Source organism: Montipora foliosa, chromosome 2, assembly GCF_036669935.1.
Source record: "Montipora foliosa isolate CH-2021 chromosome 2, ASM3666993v2, whole genome shotgun sequence".
Lineage (NCBI taxonomy): Eukaryota > Metazoa > Cnidaria > Anthozoa > Scleractinia > Acroporidae > Montipora > Montipora foliosa.
This window is the reverse complement of record NC_090870.1, coordinates 37,921,457-37,937,942: the sequence shown is the minus strand read 5'-3', so window position 1 is coordinate 37,937,942 and position 16,486 is coordinate 37,921,457. Positions and strand designations below refer to the sequence as shown.

The 16,486-nt window shown below is 38.6% G+C and overlaps 1 protein-coding gene across 4 annotated transcripts in view; it reads left to right on the top strand.

The window, feature by feature from the left end:
• The window catches only part of LOC137993023 (uncharacterized), a 22,794-nt gene extending 6,760 nt beyond the window's left edge, over positions 1-16,034 (top strand). For 3 of the 4 annotated variants that reach the window (XM_068838674.1, XM_068838675.1, XM_068838676.1), the window contains exons 3-5: positions 8,816-8,929; positions 9,974-10,032; positions 10,640-16,034. In XM_068838674.1, the coding sequence (XP_068694775.1) occupies positions 10,673-14,359 (3,687 nt within the window). In that variant the 5' untranslated portion in view covers positions 8,816-8,929; positions 9,974-10,032; positions 10,640-10,672 and the 3' untranslated portion in view covers positions 14,360-16,034. The remainder of the gene's footprint in view (positions 1-8,815; positions 8,930-9,973; positions 10,033-10,639) is intronic. The other variant, XM_068838677.1, reaches the window with a different exon arrangement.
• Positions 16,035-16,486: the final 452 nt, after the last annotated feature.

Genomic DNA, 16,486 nt, shown 5'->3' with positions numbered 1-16,486 from the left:
TATTAACTCACTGTATTTCACTATGTAACCTCCTGGGTAGCATATACCTGAGGTATACAATCTATTAACATACTGTGTCACCATTTCACTTTGTAACCTCTTGTATAGCATATACCTGAGGTATACAATCTATTAACTCACTGTCTCACCATTTCACTTTGTAACCTCTTGGGTAGCATACACTGTAGCTGAGGTATACAACCACAATTCACTTTGTCATAATTACCAAAAATTAATTTTGATACATGTGAGAGGTTCAAATTTTCATTTTATAACTAACCTTTTTAGCACATCTAAAAGAAAAAAAGTCAAGAAGGTAGAGAGATTGTTACTGCATGTTTAGGATCAGAGACCTGCAGTGAAGATTATCTCTATCATGTCATATGGCAAGTTGTTGAAGAGGCATTTACAACATGGTGAGTACAGTATTTTGCTTGCGAATAGACATTGGGCCACCATATAAGTTGAAACTCTCTTCTGCGCGACCACTCACCCTCTTGGCATTTAAGAAGACTTCTCGATCTGATCAGTGCTTGTCGTTCCCCAACGACTGCCAGCAGGCTGCCCAACTAAAGCAATTTTATCCTGCGCTGTCAAGCCAGTAAACGCGGAAGCTCGTATCTCCTCATTGTGACGAAAATAGGCCCTCTCTTTTAGCGGTACTGCTGTTAGATTAAACAAATCCGCAAGCCTGGCAATATCGCATTTACTTTTGTTGTGAAATGAGGAGTTAAACATTAAAGTAGGCTGCCTGGTGTGTGACATGATGACGAGAAAATAATATTAACAGACATGGAACGATTCATGAAGAATTAACTCTTTCGGTTCTACTGTTAGTATTTTTATTCCTGTACTGTCATACTGCACTACGTGATGTCGATCTTCTTAACAACTTTAATGAACAGTTACGGTCACCGTGTTATTATTATTGACGTGTGGTTTGGAATCACGTTGCTTTTTCACACCTTCGTTCCTGGACTGTGAGAAAAAGTATTCTAGGAATTTAACCTTGTATTCAAATTTCTTTGATGGGCCGTGCAAAAATTTGGCCAGCTCTGGCTCCTGGTGCAAACAATGTCACATGTTCAGTAATGTGAAGCCCTTTATACCAAGTCATAAAAAGATTTAACCAATCAGTCAATAACTGCACAGCATATATTCGGCTGTATTCGACATTGCTTGTTCAGGGTGATATGGGGGGGGGGGGACTCCCATATGAAACAGACGGGGATGCTCGTCGGAAATTTTGAATTTAATCCCTAAAGGAGACCAATCTAGGCGTGGCTTAAGCAAATTTTGACCCCTAAAAGAGACCGTTTAAAAACACAAAAATACGACACGCAATGAGTTTTAATGATAAAAAGGCATAAATCATCGAATGCTTTTATCTAAAAAGAAAATCTTAAAGGAAATTTGACTTCTGTTTCTCTTCGCGTAATTCTGTGTTACTTCACGGAACCCTAAACGAGACCTTGGTGGCATAAAATATTGGCGCTTTGCCCGGAACACCCTAAGCGAGACCAAAATCCAAAATTTACACCCCTAAGCAAGACGATGAGCATCCCCGTCTGTTTCATATGGGAGTCCCCCCCCCTCCCCCCGGGCTTGTCACTTGCTTGTTTGCATGTACATGTATGTGAGCCTTAACGAAAAAAATTCAGTTGTCTTGTGGGGTATTCCATAGTGGACTACTCAAAAGCATTTGCATTACTAGCATTTTTCATGAAACATTATAAAGCTACCGGTAAAATTTACTGCTTGTAAGAGCACTTACTACCGCCTGCCAACTCTCAGAAGTCGCTTATCCTTTGCAGAACGTCCAACATTAACCAATTGCTTTACTGGTGTGAAAAGGTGCCATACCTGTTGCGCTGAAAACTAGGGAGAACCCTGTACATGTACTGTTATGTAGTAGAGCTAGCCATCTAAATACACCAATCATATTGTGATGCAGTTAATATTGCAATTTCTCCACCAAAACCTCAAATTTTATTTGATGAGTACAATTAACCCATTCATCCCTGAAGAGGTCCCCATTGACGAGTAAAATCATCTGGCATTAGACAGAGTAAAATCTATAAGTGTCACTCTCAGGAGGGAGAGGGTTATTAATCTAATTCATAACCATACACAAAAAGCCATCTTGAGGAATTTTTATATCTCAAAAATTTTGTTTTAAGGGACAATTTTTAGCATGATTGCTCCACTGTTTTAATTGGATATGGGAAATCTCACAAGCTAGTGCTTTGAGTGCTATATGCCCAGGCACCCTCAAAAAGAGAGCAAAGTTATGAGTGAAATACAAAATTGTTTTGAGTTGTACCCTTCAAACACTAATTCAGACATTATCAATAAGAAATTGAAAAATTCAACAATAAATAATTATTATAATTATTGATTTTATTACATGTACAAAATGGTCAGTTTGGTAAGGTGGACACTTTGGGATGTTGTCACAGGCTTCCATATAAGTTTGTAAGCCAGGGTGTCAACAAGGAATTCCGGCGGTTCAAATTTCCACAGCTCCTACCATAACCATTATGTCAGGTCATGAAGCTGACCTTGCAGGGTTTTTATATGTCCATATTTTGTTTCAGGGCAATGTATTAGGTCTTTGGCAGCTAAAAAGGGCAGGTGGAGATTGTATTGAATGGGACTTTTCTAAAAGGTAGGTAACTGTTATTTAAGGAAACTCTTGTATTTTTAAAAGTACCATGGAAACACTACATACATTGCGCAGAGACCAATGCGATAACTTGTTTTGTGCACTCTTTCAATATGAGACTGTATGTAAATTTTGTGATGTCAATAAACATATTAATAAATATTAAAAATTTTATCATTGTATAATACAATTCAGAAGTTTTCATTGGCCCTGCTATCCTGGTATATGAGCTAATATTCCATGCTCTACAAAATGATGGAAAGGGTACATGTCAGCTGAACATTTACTGTTACACAATGAAGTCAGTAGATTTCCCTCTATTTTGGGGGCGTTTTCAATAAAACAATATTATTATTGCGTTCAGGCTTGTTGGATATGAAATATTTACATAGTGTATGTCCAACTTGGAGCTTTGCACCTCGTTGGCTATTTGTCATCTTATCCAATGCATGCTCAGGAATAATTAAATATCACGAAGGAAAATTTGTTTGAAACAATGGCGGTCGCCCTGGTGGAAATCTTAATATAAAGATCTTACCAATATTCTTGTTAGGTTTCTCAACAAGATCTTATCTTACCTCTTAACTAAGACTCTTGCAACAAACTGACAAGATCTTGTAAGATTCCTACAAGATTCTAACTTGTAAGATATAAGTTTCTTGCAATAATTCCTTTAGCTCTTAGCTTCATTATTCAGTTTCACGTATACACGGGAACATTGCTTATGAATGGCAAAGTGATTTGTTACAACATTCTTCGAAAATGATATTATGAAATTATATAAATTCATTGATTGACTGGTACGTGTGACTCTTTTCCAGGGCCTTCATGTACTTCAACCACAAGATGCAGTGCTGAAGGAAATTGAGCATTGAAATTTAATTGGAGGGAATTTCCTGAGATGCAAGAAGCAGACAGTGCTGATTGCAAATTGTGATGCAATTGTGAATAATAATTGATGTCTTTGTGTCAAAACTTGGGAGGGTAGAGGTTTCATTGCCATTCTGGATATACCTTGTGAACATTATTAGGTCAAACTGTTGTAACTGGGTCAAGTAAATTTGTTCCAGACATCAGGTGATTGGAAGAGTGGAATGCTGTCATATTGAACTGGGTGAATACAAGGAAGAGATATTCACTGCAACAATCAGTGACTTCTCTGTTCATATACTGTAAGTTTTGTGACAAAAATCTTTTCACTGTCCCTTGGGTCTGAGGAAATTGTCAGTCATCGTTCAGTGGCAAATACATCAAACACAAGTGATATCTTTCTAATAAACACATCTGCATGTGGCAACAATGATTTAAAGATAATGTAAGTACACGTACTACTCAATTACATGCAGTAAATTTGTTTTAGGAAACTCTGTTGTATTTCCCCTCTGAACTGGCAGGTGGCACGCCTCATACAGTTCAATGTAACTTGAAAAGTAGGTCTTAAGTCATACAGTTCATTTGTCGTAGTATACTAATTTACTAATTTGTAGTATATTTCATCGGAACTGGAGGGTGGCACACCTAATACAGTTTGATGTAACTTGTAAATTCGGTCTAACCATGCAGTTAATTTGTCATAGTATACTAATTTGTAGTATTTTTCATCGGAACTGGCGGATGGCACACCTCATACAGTTCGATGTAACTTGTAAATTCGGTCTAACCATGCAGTTAATTTGTCATAGTATACTAATTTGTAGTAGTTTTCATCGGAACTGCCGGGTGGCACACCTCATACAGTTCGATGTGACTTGTAAATTCGGTCTAACCATGTGCAGTTAATTTGTCATAGTATACTAAGGCCGCGTTCGATTGACCCTATTCCGGAATAAGAATATGTGGAGTGATGATTAAAGCGGTATGTTTGGCACGTTTTGAAGCAGCAAGGATAATAAAAATATGTTTTAAATAGCATTTTAGCACATGTTTGACAATTTTAATGTGAATCTCTGTAAAAACGAAGGATTTCCAACTTATATTCCATGTATTCCTATTCCGGAATACGGTCAATCGAAAGCGCCCTAATTTGAAGTATTTTTCATCGGAACTGGTGGGTGGCACACCTCATACAGTTCAATGTAACTTGTAAATTCGGTCTAACCGTGCAGTTAATTTGTCATAGTATACTAATTTGCAGTATTTTTTATCAGAACTGGCGGGTGGCACACCTCATACAGTTTGATGTAACTTGTAAATTCGGTCTAACCATGCGGTTAATTTGTCATAGTATACTAATTTGAAGTATTTTTTATCGGAACTGGCGGGTGGCACACCTCATACAGTTCGATGTAACTTGAAAAGTAGGTGTACCCATGCAGGTAATCCATGTGGTTAATTTGTTTTAGTATGGTAGTATTACCCAACGGAACTGGCAGGTGAACTGTATACTCGGAGATAAGCCGCACCCTAACCTTACCAGCTCAAATTTAGGGGAAAAAGTTTTTTGACAGAAAACAAAAGAAATCCAAAGTCTAGTCTTTAGAAGTCAACTTCATCCACTGTTCACTAATATTGAAACGGAAAATACTTTAATGTAATTTTAGCACTTTAATGTAATGAACATTGTTTTTACCAACTTTGACATATGATTGATCTTTTTCTGGTATTTGTTGACAGGAATTTCTTAAACAGTTTTGCGATAAATTTTTTTGCATTACAACAAGAACATGAGCGGAACGTTTGGAGCTTAGTACATGCAACTAGGCATAAAATTGGATGCAAAGATGGAAAACTGGCCACCAGAGGCAGCCTTTTTCAGATCTTCCGCAGATAAGCCACACCCATTTCTAACCACTATTTTTGGGGAAAAGGTGTGTCTTATCTGCAAGTGTTTATGGTAATTTTATTTATTTTTGCAGGACCTTAAGGTTTCTTGATAGGGACATTAAACCAAGTTCATTCTTATGTGTACTTTGATATATACAATTCTTGGTTAAATTTCTGGGTGCTTGCCATTAGTAGGAAATGATGGGCGAGACTTGTCATTTCATAACATTCAAACCTTCAAATTGGCGGTTCTTTTCTAGATTCTGATGAAATTTATCAGAATAGTGTACAAAAGATATGAATTGACTGCTCTGGCTGGACACTTGTGGGATTCTAGGAAACTATAGTTCACAAGGTGATTATAGCAAAATGTGATGTAATCAATTAATTCTCAATTATTAGATGGCACACATCCCTATAATCACCTACATGTACATGTACTTAATATAGCCACTGTGTTTATATATACTTAAATGAAACATGTAGTATACCTGTAAATGTATATAAAAATATTTTGAGGAAGCAATGTTATATACTTATTGACTAAGTAGGACTGGGCCAGAGCTCAGGGCCTACAGACCATGCGCAGCGAGGTCTGTGTGCCATGACCGAGGGCCAAGTATTTTCCCATCCAGCCCAACCTAAACTCAGTCAATAAGCATTATATTATAATTTTATGATCCCAATTCTTCTTTGTTTCTTGTTTTTGAGCCTAGATAAAGTTGAGAATTTCTCCCTCTCCAAGGACATACAATCAGGGTCAAAAGACTTTAGGATACCTGTCAAAATTTTGGGCAAAAAGTAGAGAATTTGCTGTACAGTGTACATACTTCCATTGTTATATGAGCAACGCACGTTCTTCTTTCGCTGCCTTTTTTTGCACTTCCCCCCTCCCCCAGACAATGTTGAAGCATGCAAGCAATCGAGGAACGGATCTTCATTTTGGAGACCGTGAAAAATCAAAAAAGCGGGAATTGTCCCAAGAGTTTTCACCAGGATTGTAGATTTGTTTTGTTCGACTTGATAAACAGGTCATTAGGATATTTGTTTGCCTTGCTTTTGTTTTATCAGATTTGCTTGAACTTTCAATGTTGCAGAGCTGAACGTGTACCTAGCAGGCCCTGATGGCTTTTTCCATACCGCATAGGGCCCTCATACAGGAATTTTTTCATATGGTTTTGCCATCAAAATGCTCGCGGGGCCACACGTCATAAAAATTATAGTAATTTATCATATTATTGTTTGTAGCATGTACATTTATTCATGCGGATGCCATTAGTCTCTTTCATATTTCACCAAGAATTGCATCGATAACAGCCCTATTATTTTTATCTGCAGTGACATAAGTGTTGTAAACAAAATAATTAATGAAATTGGGGGTTACTATTCTCAAAGGTCAATCTTATAGTAAGGAAGCCTCAGTGATTCTGTTGATGAAATGAAGGTTATTTCCAAAGATAACCTTGTTATTGTTGTGTGAAAATTTATAGTGCATACAGAGTGTACATGTAGGTTTAGAGTGGTACTATGATCAAACTGTTGTAGTTCTCAGAATTTTGTCACTTTCAAAAAAATTTTGCACATTCAGTAGAGATTATCATCATTCATTGCATTTTGTGTTTCTGGGGGGATATTTTTCAGATTGAGAAATCAGTAAAATTTGCACATTAGGAACTCAAAATGACATGACCCACTCAAATAAATAATTCAATGAGGTGAACTATTGTGTTTATACCCCTTTTTGACCATAAGGATTAAGCAGAATTGGCTGATATCAAAGATGGTTAGGTAGTGATTCAGTGTAAGAACAATGGTTACTAAAGACTCATTGATACGTGTACATTTATCCCCATTTAATTCCATAGATACATATTTCTTCCTTATTTGTATTAATTTATAGTAAGAATTTTATTCATATACATGTACTTACTGTAGATTCCATTAAGAGTATTATGTAAAGTATTTGTAATTGGGTTAACATAAGCCAGATTTTTATACTTATTTAATAATAATGAAATCCCTTGCATATATTTTATTCCTTATTTTGATGAATTTGCATGGGTTATCAAATAGTGATGAGTGAATTTAGGGAATAATTTCACACGCTTTGTCCAAAATCAAATAATTTCATAAGCCTTAAGGCAAGAAAAATTATTTGATTTTGGACAAAACACAAGTGGAATTATTCCCAAATTTCACGAGTATACATTGTACCATTTCATCAGCTATAAATCATGGGTGACAAATCGCGTTCATAGGACGTGGGTTTTTCTCGAAAGTGGACACCATTTTGGCACTGTAGAAAAAGTTGCCATGGTAACTCATGTTATTAATTGAATTATTTTATTGGACTTATTGCAAGAATTTTATTGTACACTTAGATTCTATTGAAAGTAAAATAAACAAATGATTATTTTTAGATTTGAAATAAACTTATGCATTCAAAAACTCTAGAACTTGTTCTCTTTTCTATGTAAAATCGACAAACTTTTCATCCATTTCACTTTTTATTAAACTTTCCTGGCTTATGCCAGGTTTGAAATGCTATTATTTACAGAGATATTGTAAACATTTTGCTGAGATTTTGTGCACTAAAACACCAACATTTTAAAAACATTTCACATACTTTACCCCTCCATTTTTACAGACATTTTATTGACATTTCCTGCCTTCTGTCAGGTTTTAAATACTTAATTTACAGAGATATTGTGAACATTTTGCTGGGATTTTGTGCGCTAAAACACCAACATTTTAAAAACATTTCACATACTTTTTCCCTCCAGTTTTTTGAGGGTTTTTGTAGACATTTTATAGACTTTTCATGCATTCTTCTCTCTCACTTTTCACAGAGATAACTGACATTTTATATGGATGGATTTACAGAGATTTTTTCTCGTGTAAATTTTACAGAGAAAGTAAAGAGATTTTACAGACATTTTGTACTTATCGCATAAAATCTCTGTAAATTTTTCCTTCAATTTACATAGATTTTATTGAGATTTTGTACACATGTTATGTCACTGTAAGGACGAAAATGTGGTAAGTTTTACAAACTTTTTATGGAGTTACAAAATCTCTGTAAGTGTGCAAATTTACAGAGATTGTAATTTACAAAGAAAATGCGGACATTTAACAGAGATTTTACCAACTTTTTTGAAGTCTGTAAATGGTTCAAGTTTTCCAGTGATTATTTCTTCCTTAGAACAGAAGCTCATCAATAATTTAATTAGAAAATAGTGCACCTATTGAAGCAATGCATATTTTGTTTGTTTTTGTTTGTTTTTTTAGTAAACAATTGCATTTCAACAGTTGATATGTAGTTAGACAAGCAGACGTTAAAACTATTACTGCTCACGTTACTTACGTTTGGGCTAATAATTGTTGCAGGAGGACGTACATCGCTGTTGCTTCGCGACGGCAAATTGATCGGAACCATTGCAATTGCACTTTCGACTTCGTATATCATTCAGCGCGGGTAGAGAATTTCAGCGTCAAGCAAAGGTGAGATCAGATCACCACTTTGTAAGGACTGCAAGGGGCCTGCCCCGTTGACATGTTCATACGTTCTCCGTGAAATGTTAAGTTGGGAAGTGGTTTATAGCTTTATCATATTAGGCACCGGTCACGTTCAAATTTTCTGCTTCCTCTTTGTAAAGCTTTTTTATTTTGCCTACAACCCCCCCCCCCCCCCCCCCTCTATTTTATTCACTTAAAAATCGCAGTTCTATCATTAAAAACCTGGACCTTAAATTTATGTTCTTTCATTATTCTCTGCATAGGAACCATTGACCCTCTCCCTCTATTTGCACCAAATAAAATATTAGGGAGCTTTACCCGTAAGGAAGGCAACGGCAACAAGAACGTCACAAAACAAAGTAGAGGTATAATGAACGAAAAAAAAATTATCTGCATGCTCTGCACCTGCGTTTTACATTCGGTACGTCAGTTTCGCGTCCTAAGCAAAGCAACAACGTCAAATGACCAAAATTAGCGGCTTGGGGAGAACGGCAGCCGAGGACGACGTCAGATTTTTTATTTCATTCTCCAAACCTTAACCGCCTTCATATGCATTAGTTTCATTTTTGGACAACAGATCTAGACACACATTTTACACAATGGAAGAATGAAATAATCCGGCGCGAACTGATTACAGGTACGAAAACTTATATTCTGAATCGACGTTCTCGTTGCCATTGCGGTTGCCGTCCTTGTTATAGCGTTATCCATCTTTTGAACAACCGAATCCTGGCGCGCGTTTCTCAAAACACCCGAAACTTTCAATTTCGGGCTCCTATATCGCGTGCCACCATTTTCATCTCTCCAATCGTAATTTATTCCCATGTTTTTTTTTCCCTTCCCTAACTTTAAAACGTGTCAAAGGACGAGCTTTGTTGAGCAAGCGGATGCTTTTCACAATGACCTCTCTCGTCTGAAAAGCTTTCCGGACTTTGCAGAAACGGGCTGCTGACCCTAAGTAGTACAATTTGGGTCTGTATCGTATCATTTATATATGTTTTCATTCAGTTTCTCTTTCCCTCCTTGCAGGAAGAGTGAACTGTGAAGGATTGATGTTTGTCTTCGTCCAAATAGACAATTATATAAAGGTAAGGAGTGTTGACAGCTGAAAAGAGTTACCCCGCACCAAAACTAAAAAAAAAATCCTTCATTGCCACCCCCTTATCGCAAAGACTAGCATCCCAAGGATACTATTTGCCAAGACATATCTAAGGAGCTCGAGACACTGTGTGTGATTAACGTGCCTTGTCCCTGCAATTGTAAACAACTTAGGGATTGTCTCACTAAAACGTCCATCCTTCCTCTATTGACGACCAAGAGACGGAAGTGAAAAACGCCGGTAAAGACCTCTTCTGTTGTTAAAGAGATGATTATGAACGGCTGCACAGTACGTCTGCCAGGCAGATGCATCATTTATTGAATTCTCGCTGTAGTTTTCGCACCGAGGAGCCAGTTTTATCGAAGCAATAAAGATGACATGAAGTTAAAATCGCTGTCTTGGGTACCTTTAGCGTAAAATGTATCACAGAAGAATAGTCAAAACCACACAGTGACTTTGAACTTGGTATTGTTTGTGGAAAAAAAAAGAAGAAGAAAAGAAAACAGTAAAAATAAAAGCATTTTAGGATATATACATTATTTTAATTAAGTGATCCTTTTTACTACTGCTGACACTAACGCAACAATTATTTCTAGCAAGGGCTGACAAAAAGCTGACCCTGGCTGAATATGGCCACTGGACCGGAATACACTGACGAGCAACTGAATTACTTCAGGATCTGCTTTATCACTACTGATGTCATAACTGAGGGCCTGCGAACAATCTTCAAACAAGAATGGGACAACCGCTACAAGGCCACCGCTTTGGGAGAATGGAAAGATGTGCCCCGAAATGGACTGGACTTCAAAAACCAAGAGTCGCCCAGAAACCAAAGAAGAAACGCGGGTCTTTTGGCAACCATGGTGAACGGAAATAGAGCAGAATGGGACTGCACCATGCTCTTTTACGCTATACTTTACTCGGACTGTATTGGAGGAGGCCTAAACGCAGTAGTCCGATCAAATGTGGATCATTTGAGAAATTCTCGTAATCAAGACTTCGCTCATTTGCCACAGGGCCATGTCAAGGAGTCAGAGTTTCAGACTGCTGTAGGAAAAATTTTAGTTGCCTTTCAAGCACTTGGCCTCTCCGATCTGAAGATTCAAGAAACCAGAAATCAAATGAGTTTTCCGACAGGCGAGTTAGTAAAGGTCTTGCAAGAAGTCAACAACCTAAAAGACGAACTGAAAGAAAAAGAACAGGAACTTAAAGAAAAAGGTGAAACCCTTAAGGAAACAGAACAGCATCGAAAGGTCCTTCAAAAGCAGTTACAAAAGGAAGCTCCTTCGGCATTTTGCATTCTCCCACCAAAGCCATCGCACGACGTTGCCGAACGAGATCATGATTTGGCTAAAATAGCTCAACACTTAAAGCAACTGAAAGAAACCAACGAGAGCCGATTAACTTCCCTGTACATCTCAGGAAACCCTGGAAGCGGCAAATCTCAATTAGCTGGTCTTGTCGCAAAGAAATTATTTGATGAAAAAAAACAAATCGCGGGAGAGAGTACATTTGTGATGACTCTAAATGCGCACGGTCTTGATTCTCTCTTAGAATCCTACGTATCGTTTGCTCGTCTTCTAAAGTGTTCAGAGTACGCTGTCACAAATACTGTAAACGACAAAGATCTGAAGACGGAGGGGAAGATCGCCAACATACAGTCGTTAATTCGTACCAAAGTTGAGATTTACTCGTCGTGGCTATTGGTGGTTGACAATGTCGTCAACTTAATTGAAATGAATCCTCACTTGCCAGAGACCGGAGACACGCACTGGTGTAAAGGTCAGCTGCTGATCACATCGCAAGACACCGCTGCTATTCCTTCAGAAAACTCTTTCATCAATCACATCTCTGTGAGCAAGGGCATGATGCCATCCGACGCCATTTCCTTATTAGCCTCCCTCTCCGGCATCGCTGACGGTGAGACTGAAGAAGAAGTTGCTCGAGCGTTAGATTACCAACCCCTTGCCTTAGCAAGCGCCGCTATCTTTGTCAAACAAGTTCGGGAAGCATCCTCGAATTTTGACTGGAAAGGCTACCTCGAAAAACTTAACGAGGGTAAGCGTGCTAACACTGAGGCCTTTCTTGCCATGACAAACCAAACCTACCCAATATCTATGACCACCGCGATTTCATTGGCCGTGGACAATGCGATGTCATCTGACAAGGTTTTGTATCACGCATTCAGTTTCATTTCTCTCTGTGGTCAGCAACCATTAAACCTTGACCTTGTAATCACGTACATCCTGAATGCCGAGAACAAAAGCGGTAGGAGCGGATTAGATGAATTTGTGGACGAAGATATCATTGGTTTGAGGATTCGAAAAAGCTCGTTGCTGTTACTTGAAGAGGAAGAGAGTGGCGTCCACGTTCAAGTACATCAAATTGTGAAAAATGTCATCCAAACTAGAATCAAAAAGTATTCGCAGGCTCAATATTTTGAAATCATTCATTGGGGTATTACATCATTTAATCAGTTTATAGATAAGAAAAATCTTGATGAAGTAGACTCCATTTCTGAAAGCTTTCATCTGGTACCTCATTTGAAGTGCCTAATAACAGAAATTGAAAGTGTATTCAATGTAGATGACTTACGTGAAGTCATGAAAAATACCAATTTAAGCGTGAAATATTATCCTAATTATTTCGTTAGGTTTAGCACTATTTGTGCTCACCATTGCGACTTTGGTAGAGCCAAAAGCATTTGCAATTTAGCGCTAAAATTAATTCAGCACGGCAGTTTATTCGGTGCGGAACATTCCGCCGCAGTCTATTCTAAATTAGGCCGTGTCCATCACGAGAGCGGTGAGTTTCAAGAAGCAAAGCTTTATCATGACATTTCCCTTAAAATTCGGCTACAAGACAGCGAATCTCATGTCGAGAACTCGTACAATGACTTGGCTTGTGTACTCCTTAGTCAAGGTGACATGGAGCAAGCAAGGAAGTATTATGAGTGCGCTCTAGCTATTCGCCTAAAAAAGCTGGGATCTCAGCATATCGATGTTGCATTGAGTTACATCAACATGGGCGTGTTATTCCGTCTACAAGGTAACCTGGAGATAGCAAAGGAGTATTATGAGCGCGCTCTTGTTATTCTGCTACAAAATCAGGAAACCCATCAAATCGATCAAGCAATCACTTATAATAACTTAGCCATCGTACTCCATTCCCAAGGTCACCTGAAGCAAGCAAAGGAGTATTGTGAGCACGCTCTTGCTATAGGTTTTCAAAAGTTGGGGTCTCAACATTATGGTGTCGCAATTGGTTACAATACCTTAGGGGCTGTACTCCGTGACCAAGGTGACCTGGAGCGAGCAAAGGAGTATCATGAGCGCGCTCTTGCTATACGCATAGAAAATTTGGGACCTCAGCATATCGATGTCGCATCCACTTACAACAACATAGGCGCTGTACTCCGTGACCAAGGTGACCTAAAGCAAGCAAAAGAGTACCTTCAGCGTGCTCTTGCTATTCAAGAAGAAAAGCTGGGATCTGAGCATATCGATGTCGCATCCAGTTACAACAACATGGGCACTGTACTCCATGACCAAGGTGACCTAAAGCAAGCAAAAGAGTACATTCAGCGTGCTCTTGCTATTCAAGAAGAAAAGCTGGGATCTGAGCATATCGATGTCGCATCCAGTTACAACAATATGGGCACTGTACTCCGTGCCCAAGGTGACCTGGAACAAGCAAAGGAGTATCATGAGCGCGCTCTTGCCATACAGACAAAAGAGCTGGGGTCTGAGCATATCCTTGTCGCAACCAGTTACAACAACATAGGCCTTGTACTCAGTGACCAAGGTGACCTGGAGCAAGCAAATAAGTATCATGAGCGCGCTCTTGCTATTTTGCTACAAGAGCTGGGATCTGAGCATATCGATGTCGCAACCAATTACAACAACATAGGCAATTTACTCTGTGACCAAGGTGACCTGGAGCAAGGAAAAGAGTATCTTGAGCATGCTCTTGCTATTCGCCTAAAAATTCTGGGATCTGAGCATATCCATGTCGCATCCAGTTACAACAACATAGGCACTGTACTCCGTCGCCAAGGTGACCTGGGGCAAGCAAAGGAGTATCACAAGCACGCTCTCACTATACAGATAGTAAAGCTGGGGTCTCAACATATTCATGTCGCAGATTCTTATAACAACTTGGGTGTTGTGCTCCGTGATCAAGGTGAGCTGGAGCACGCAAAGAAGTATTTTGATCGTGCGTTGAGCATCTATTTGATTCGCCTCGGTCCTCAACATTCTAGGGTTACCACTGTTCAGCGACGCTTGGCTGGACTGCAAAACTGTCAAGTACAGTAGAAAGGCCTTATTGAGTGATATTTGAGTGATAAATATTAATGAGAGATAGTCATTCCGCCGCCAAATATTTATCCCGAAATGATATGCTCGAACTCCTTCCCAGTACCACTAACTAATCACTGAAACAGATTAGAAGATGCGTGTCTTGTGATATTTTTGCACAGTAATCCTGACAGCCGTGACAATGCAGTTTCAAGTTTGTGTGCCCCAGGCTAATTTTACATTAATTATTAAGGCAACGTTATCGAATCCGTGGTAACTTTTGGTAGCTGATCGATTCGTTTTGTTGTTTACACACGAAATGATGAATCCGGGGTCGAAAGAACCTGGATTGCGTCAGTGACGAATCCGAATACATTGATTGCGACAAAAATTGGTACTACTTTGTATCGGAATACTTTAAGTCCGAACAGTTTCAGATGTAATTATATAAACTGCGTTCACGTGAGATCTTCCGGTTAGTTTGTTGGTCAAGCGCACACCTACTTCTCTCTCTTTTGTCTTCGGATTAAACTCTCTATTGTGAACGAAACGAAATCTGAATACTCTGTAATTTAAACAACTCAAGAATACAAATGCTCAAGATGGAATAAATCCGGAACATTTGCGAATCCCATAGAATTTGCGCTAGTGTACACATAACCTTAGTGGAATAGTTGACAATTTGTAATTTCAGTGGTATTTCGGAGTACGTGTATTAAAAATGAATAAATTGTTCACGCAGCAGAGTTTTGTTACTTGAAAAATTACCGATTTTACAAACGTCAAGAGTTTGGCTCCTTTGTCCCAAAAATAATGTTGAAATTTTCCGGCGAAAGACGCGTGACTTTCTTTTGTTGATACAGTCGAACCTCGATTATCCGGATTTCTCGATTATCCGGACTTTTTCTGTGGTCCCACTTTTGAATTGAATATTTATTACTCATGATCAAGATCCGTAGCTATATTCTTTTTAAAAAGTGAACTAAAGGCGAGTTTGTTTCGTTTTCAAAAAGCAAATGCAGTGCTCGCACGCGTCGTAACTAACGAAGAACTTTTGAATGAGCTCTGATTGGCTTAGAATTGCTTTGTTGCCAAGTGAAATTTCACACTCTATTTGCTCGTTCGGCGTGGTATGCAAAATAAACAAGCTACATGGTCTCACGTGTACAGGCATTCACAACATAGGGTGAAGACCATATTGTTTTCCAGACGATTTGTAAATGTTTTGTTTCACGATTAAATGTCGCTTTCTTGGTGTAATCGGTTTTTGTTTCTCATTAATATTCATACTTTCCAATCTTTCTTCAAATAACGGAGAATGAATCGATTCCCTATTGATCCAGTAGTCGGAGAGAACTAGGTGCAATCCCCTAGAAGGCATCAATATACTGTTCTTAAAGCTCTAATTAGCGCCCGAAGCGCTTATATAACTCTTTAAGTCGAGCGGGGGAATGTGAATTTTTGGCCTCTATGGCATTGTCTTTATTTCTAGTGAGTCCAGACTGTAACAGTAATAAAAAAGCTGTCATGGCAAGTGTTGTTTTGCGTGTAAAACGTGAGCCTGAAACCAGTTTCAACTCTTATTGGAACGACGTACAATGTATCACGTAACAGCAATGTTATGGTACCATAGGAAACAGCAATTATTGCTGTAAAAGATGCGATCACTATCGTGACGCAATAAATTACCGTGACAACGAGATGGCCATGTGAAAACACATATTTTGGCTTTAGTTGTGTGGAGGCAGTGTGGTCCAGTGGTTAGGGCGTTGGGTTTGTATGCGGCTGCTCCGGGTTCAAATCCCGTTCTAACCTCTAGCTTGGATTTGTTTCCGGTTGTCCCTGATTCAACTCCACCACGCTTTGTAAATAGCCAACTGGTTGCCTCCCGCCAGTTGGAGTTCTTAATAATGTTTCTGTTAAGTTTGAACTGTTACTTTCACCTTGTTAACAGTGGAGTGCCTGTAAACTAGTTTGATAGCTAAGTGTACTTCCACTATAAAGAAAGCATTTACATTTTTTTTTTACGTATCTCAAAAACGGACCTGGTGGCCCGCTTTTGTATTACCGGAAAGTGATAAGCAGACCAAGATGAAACTCTCTGCAACGTTGAAAAAAGTGTGTAAAGCAGATTCAGAGCTCCTT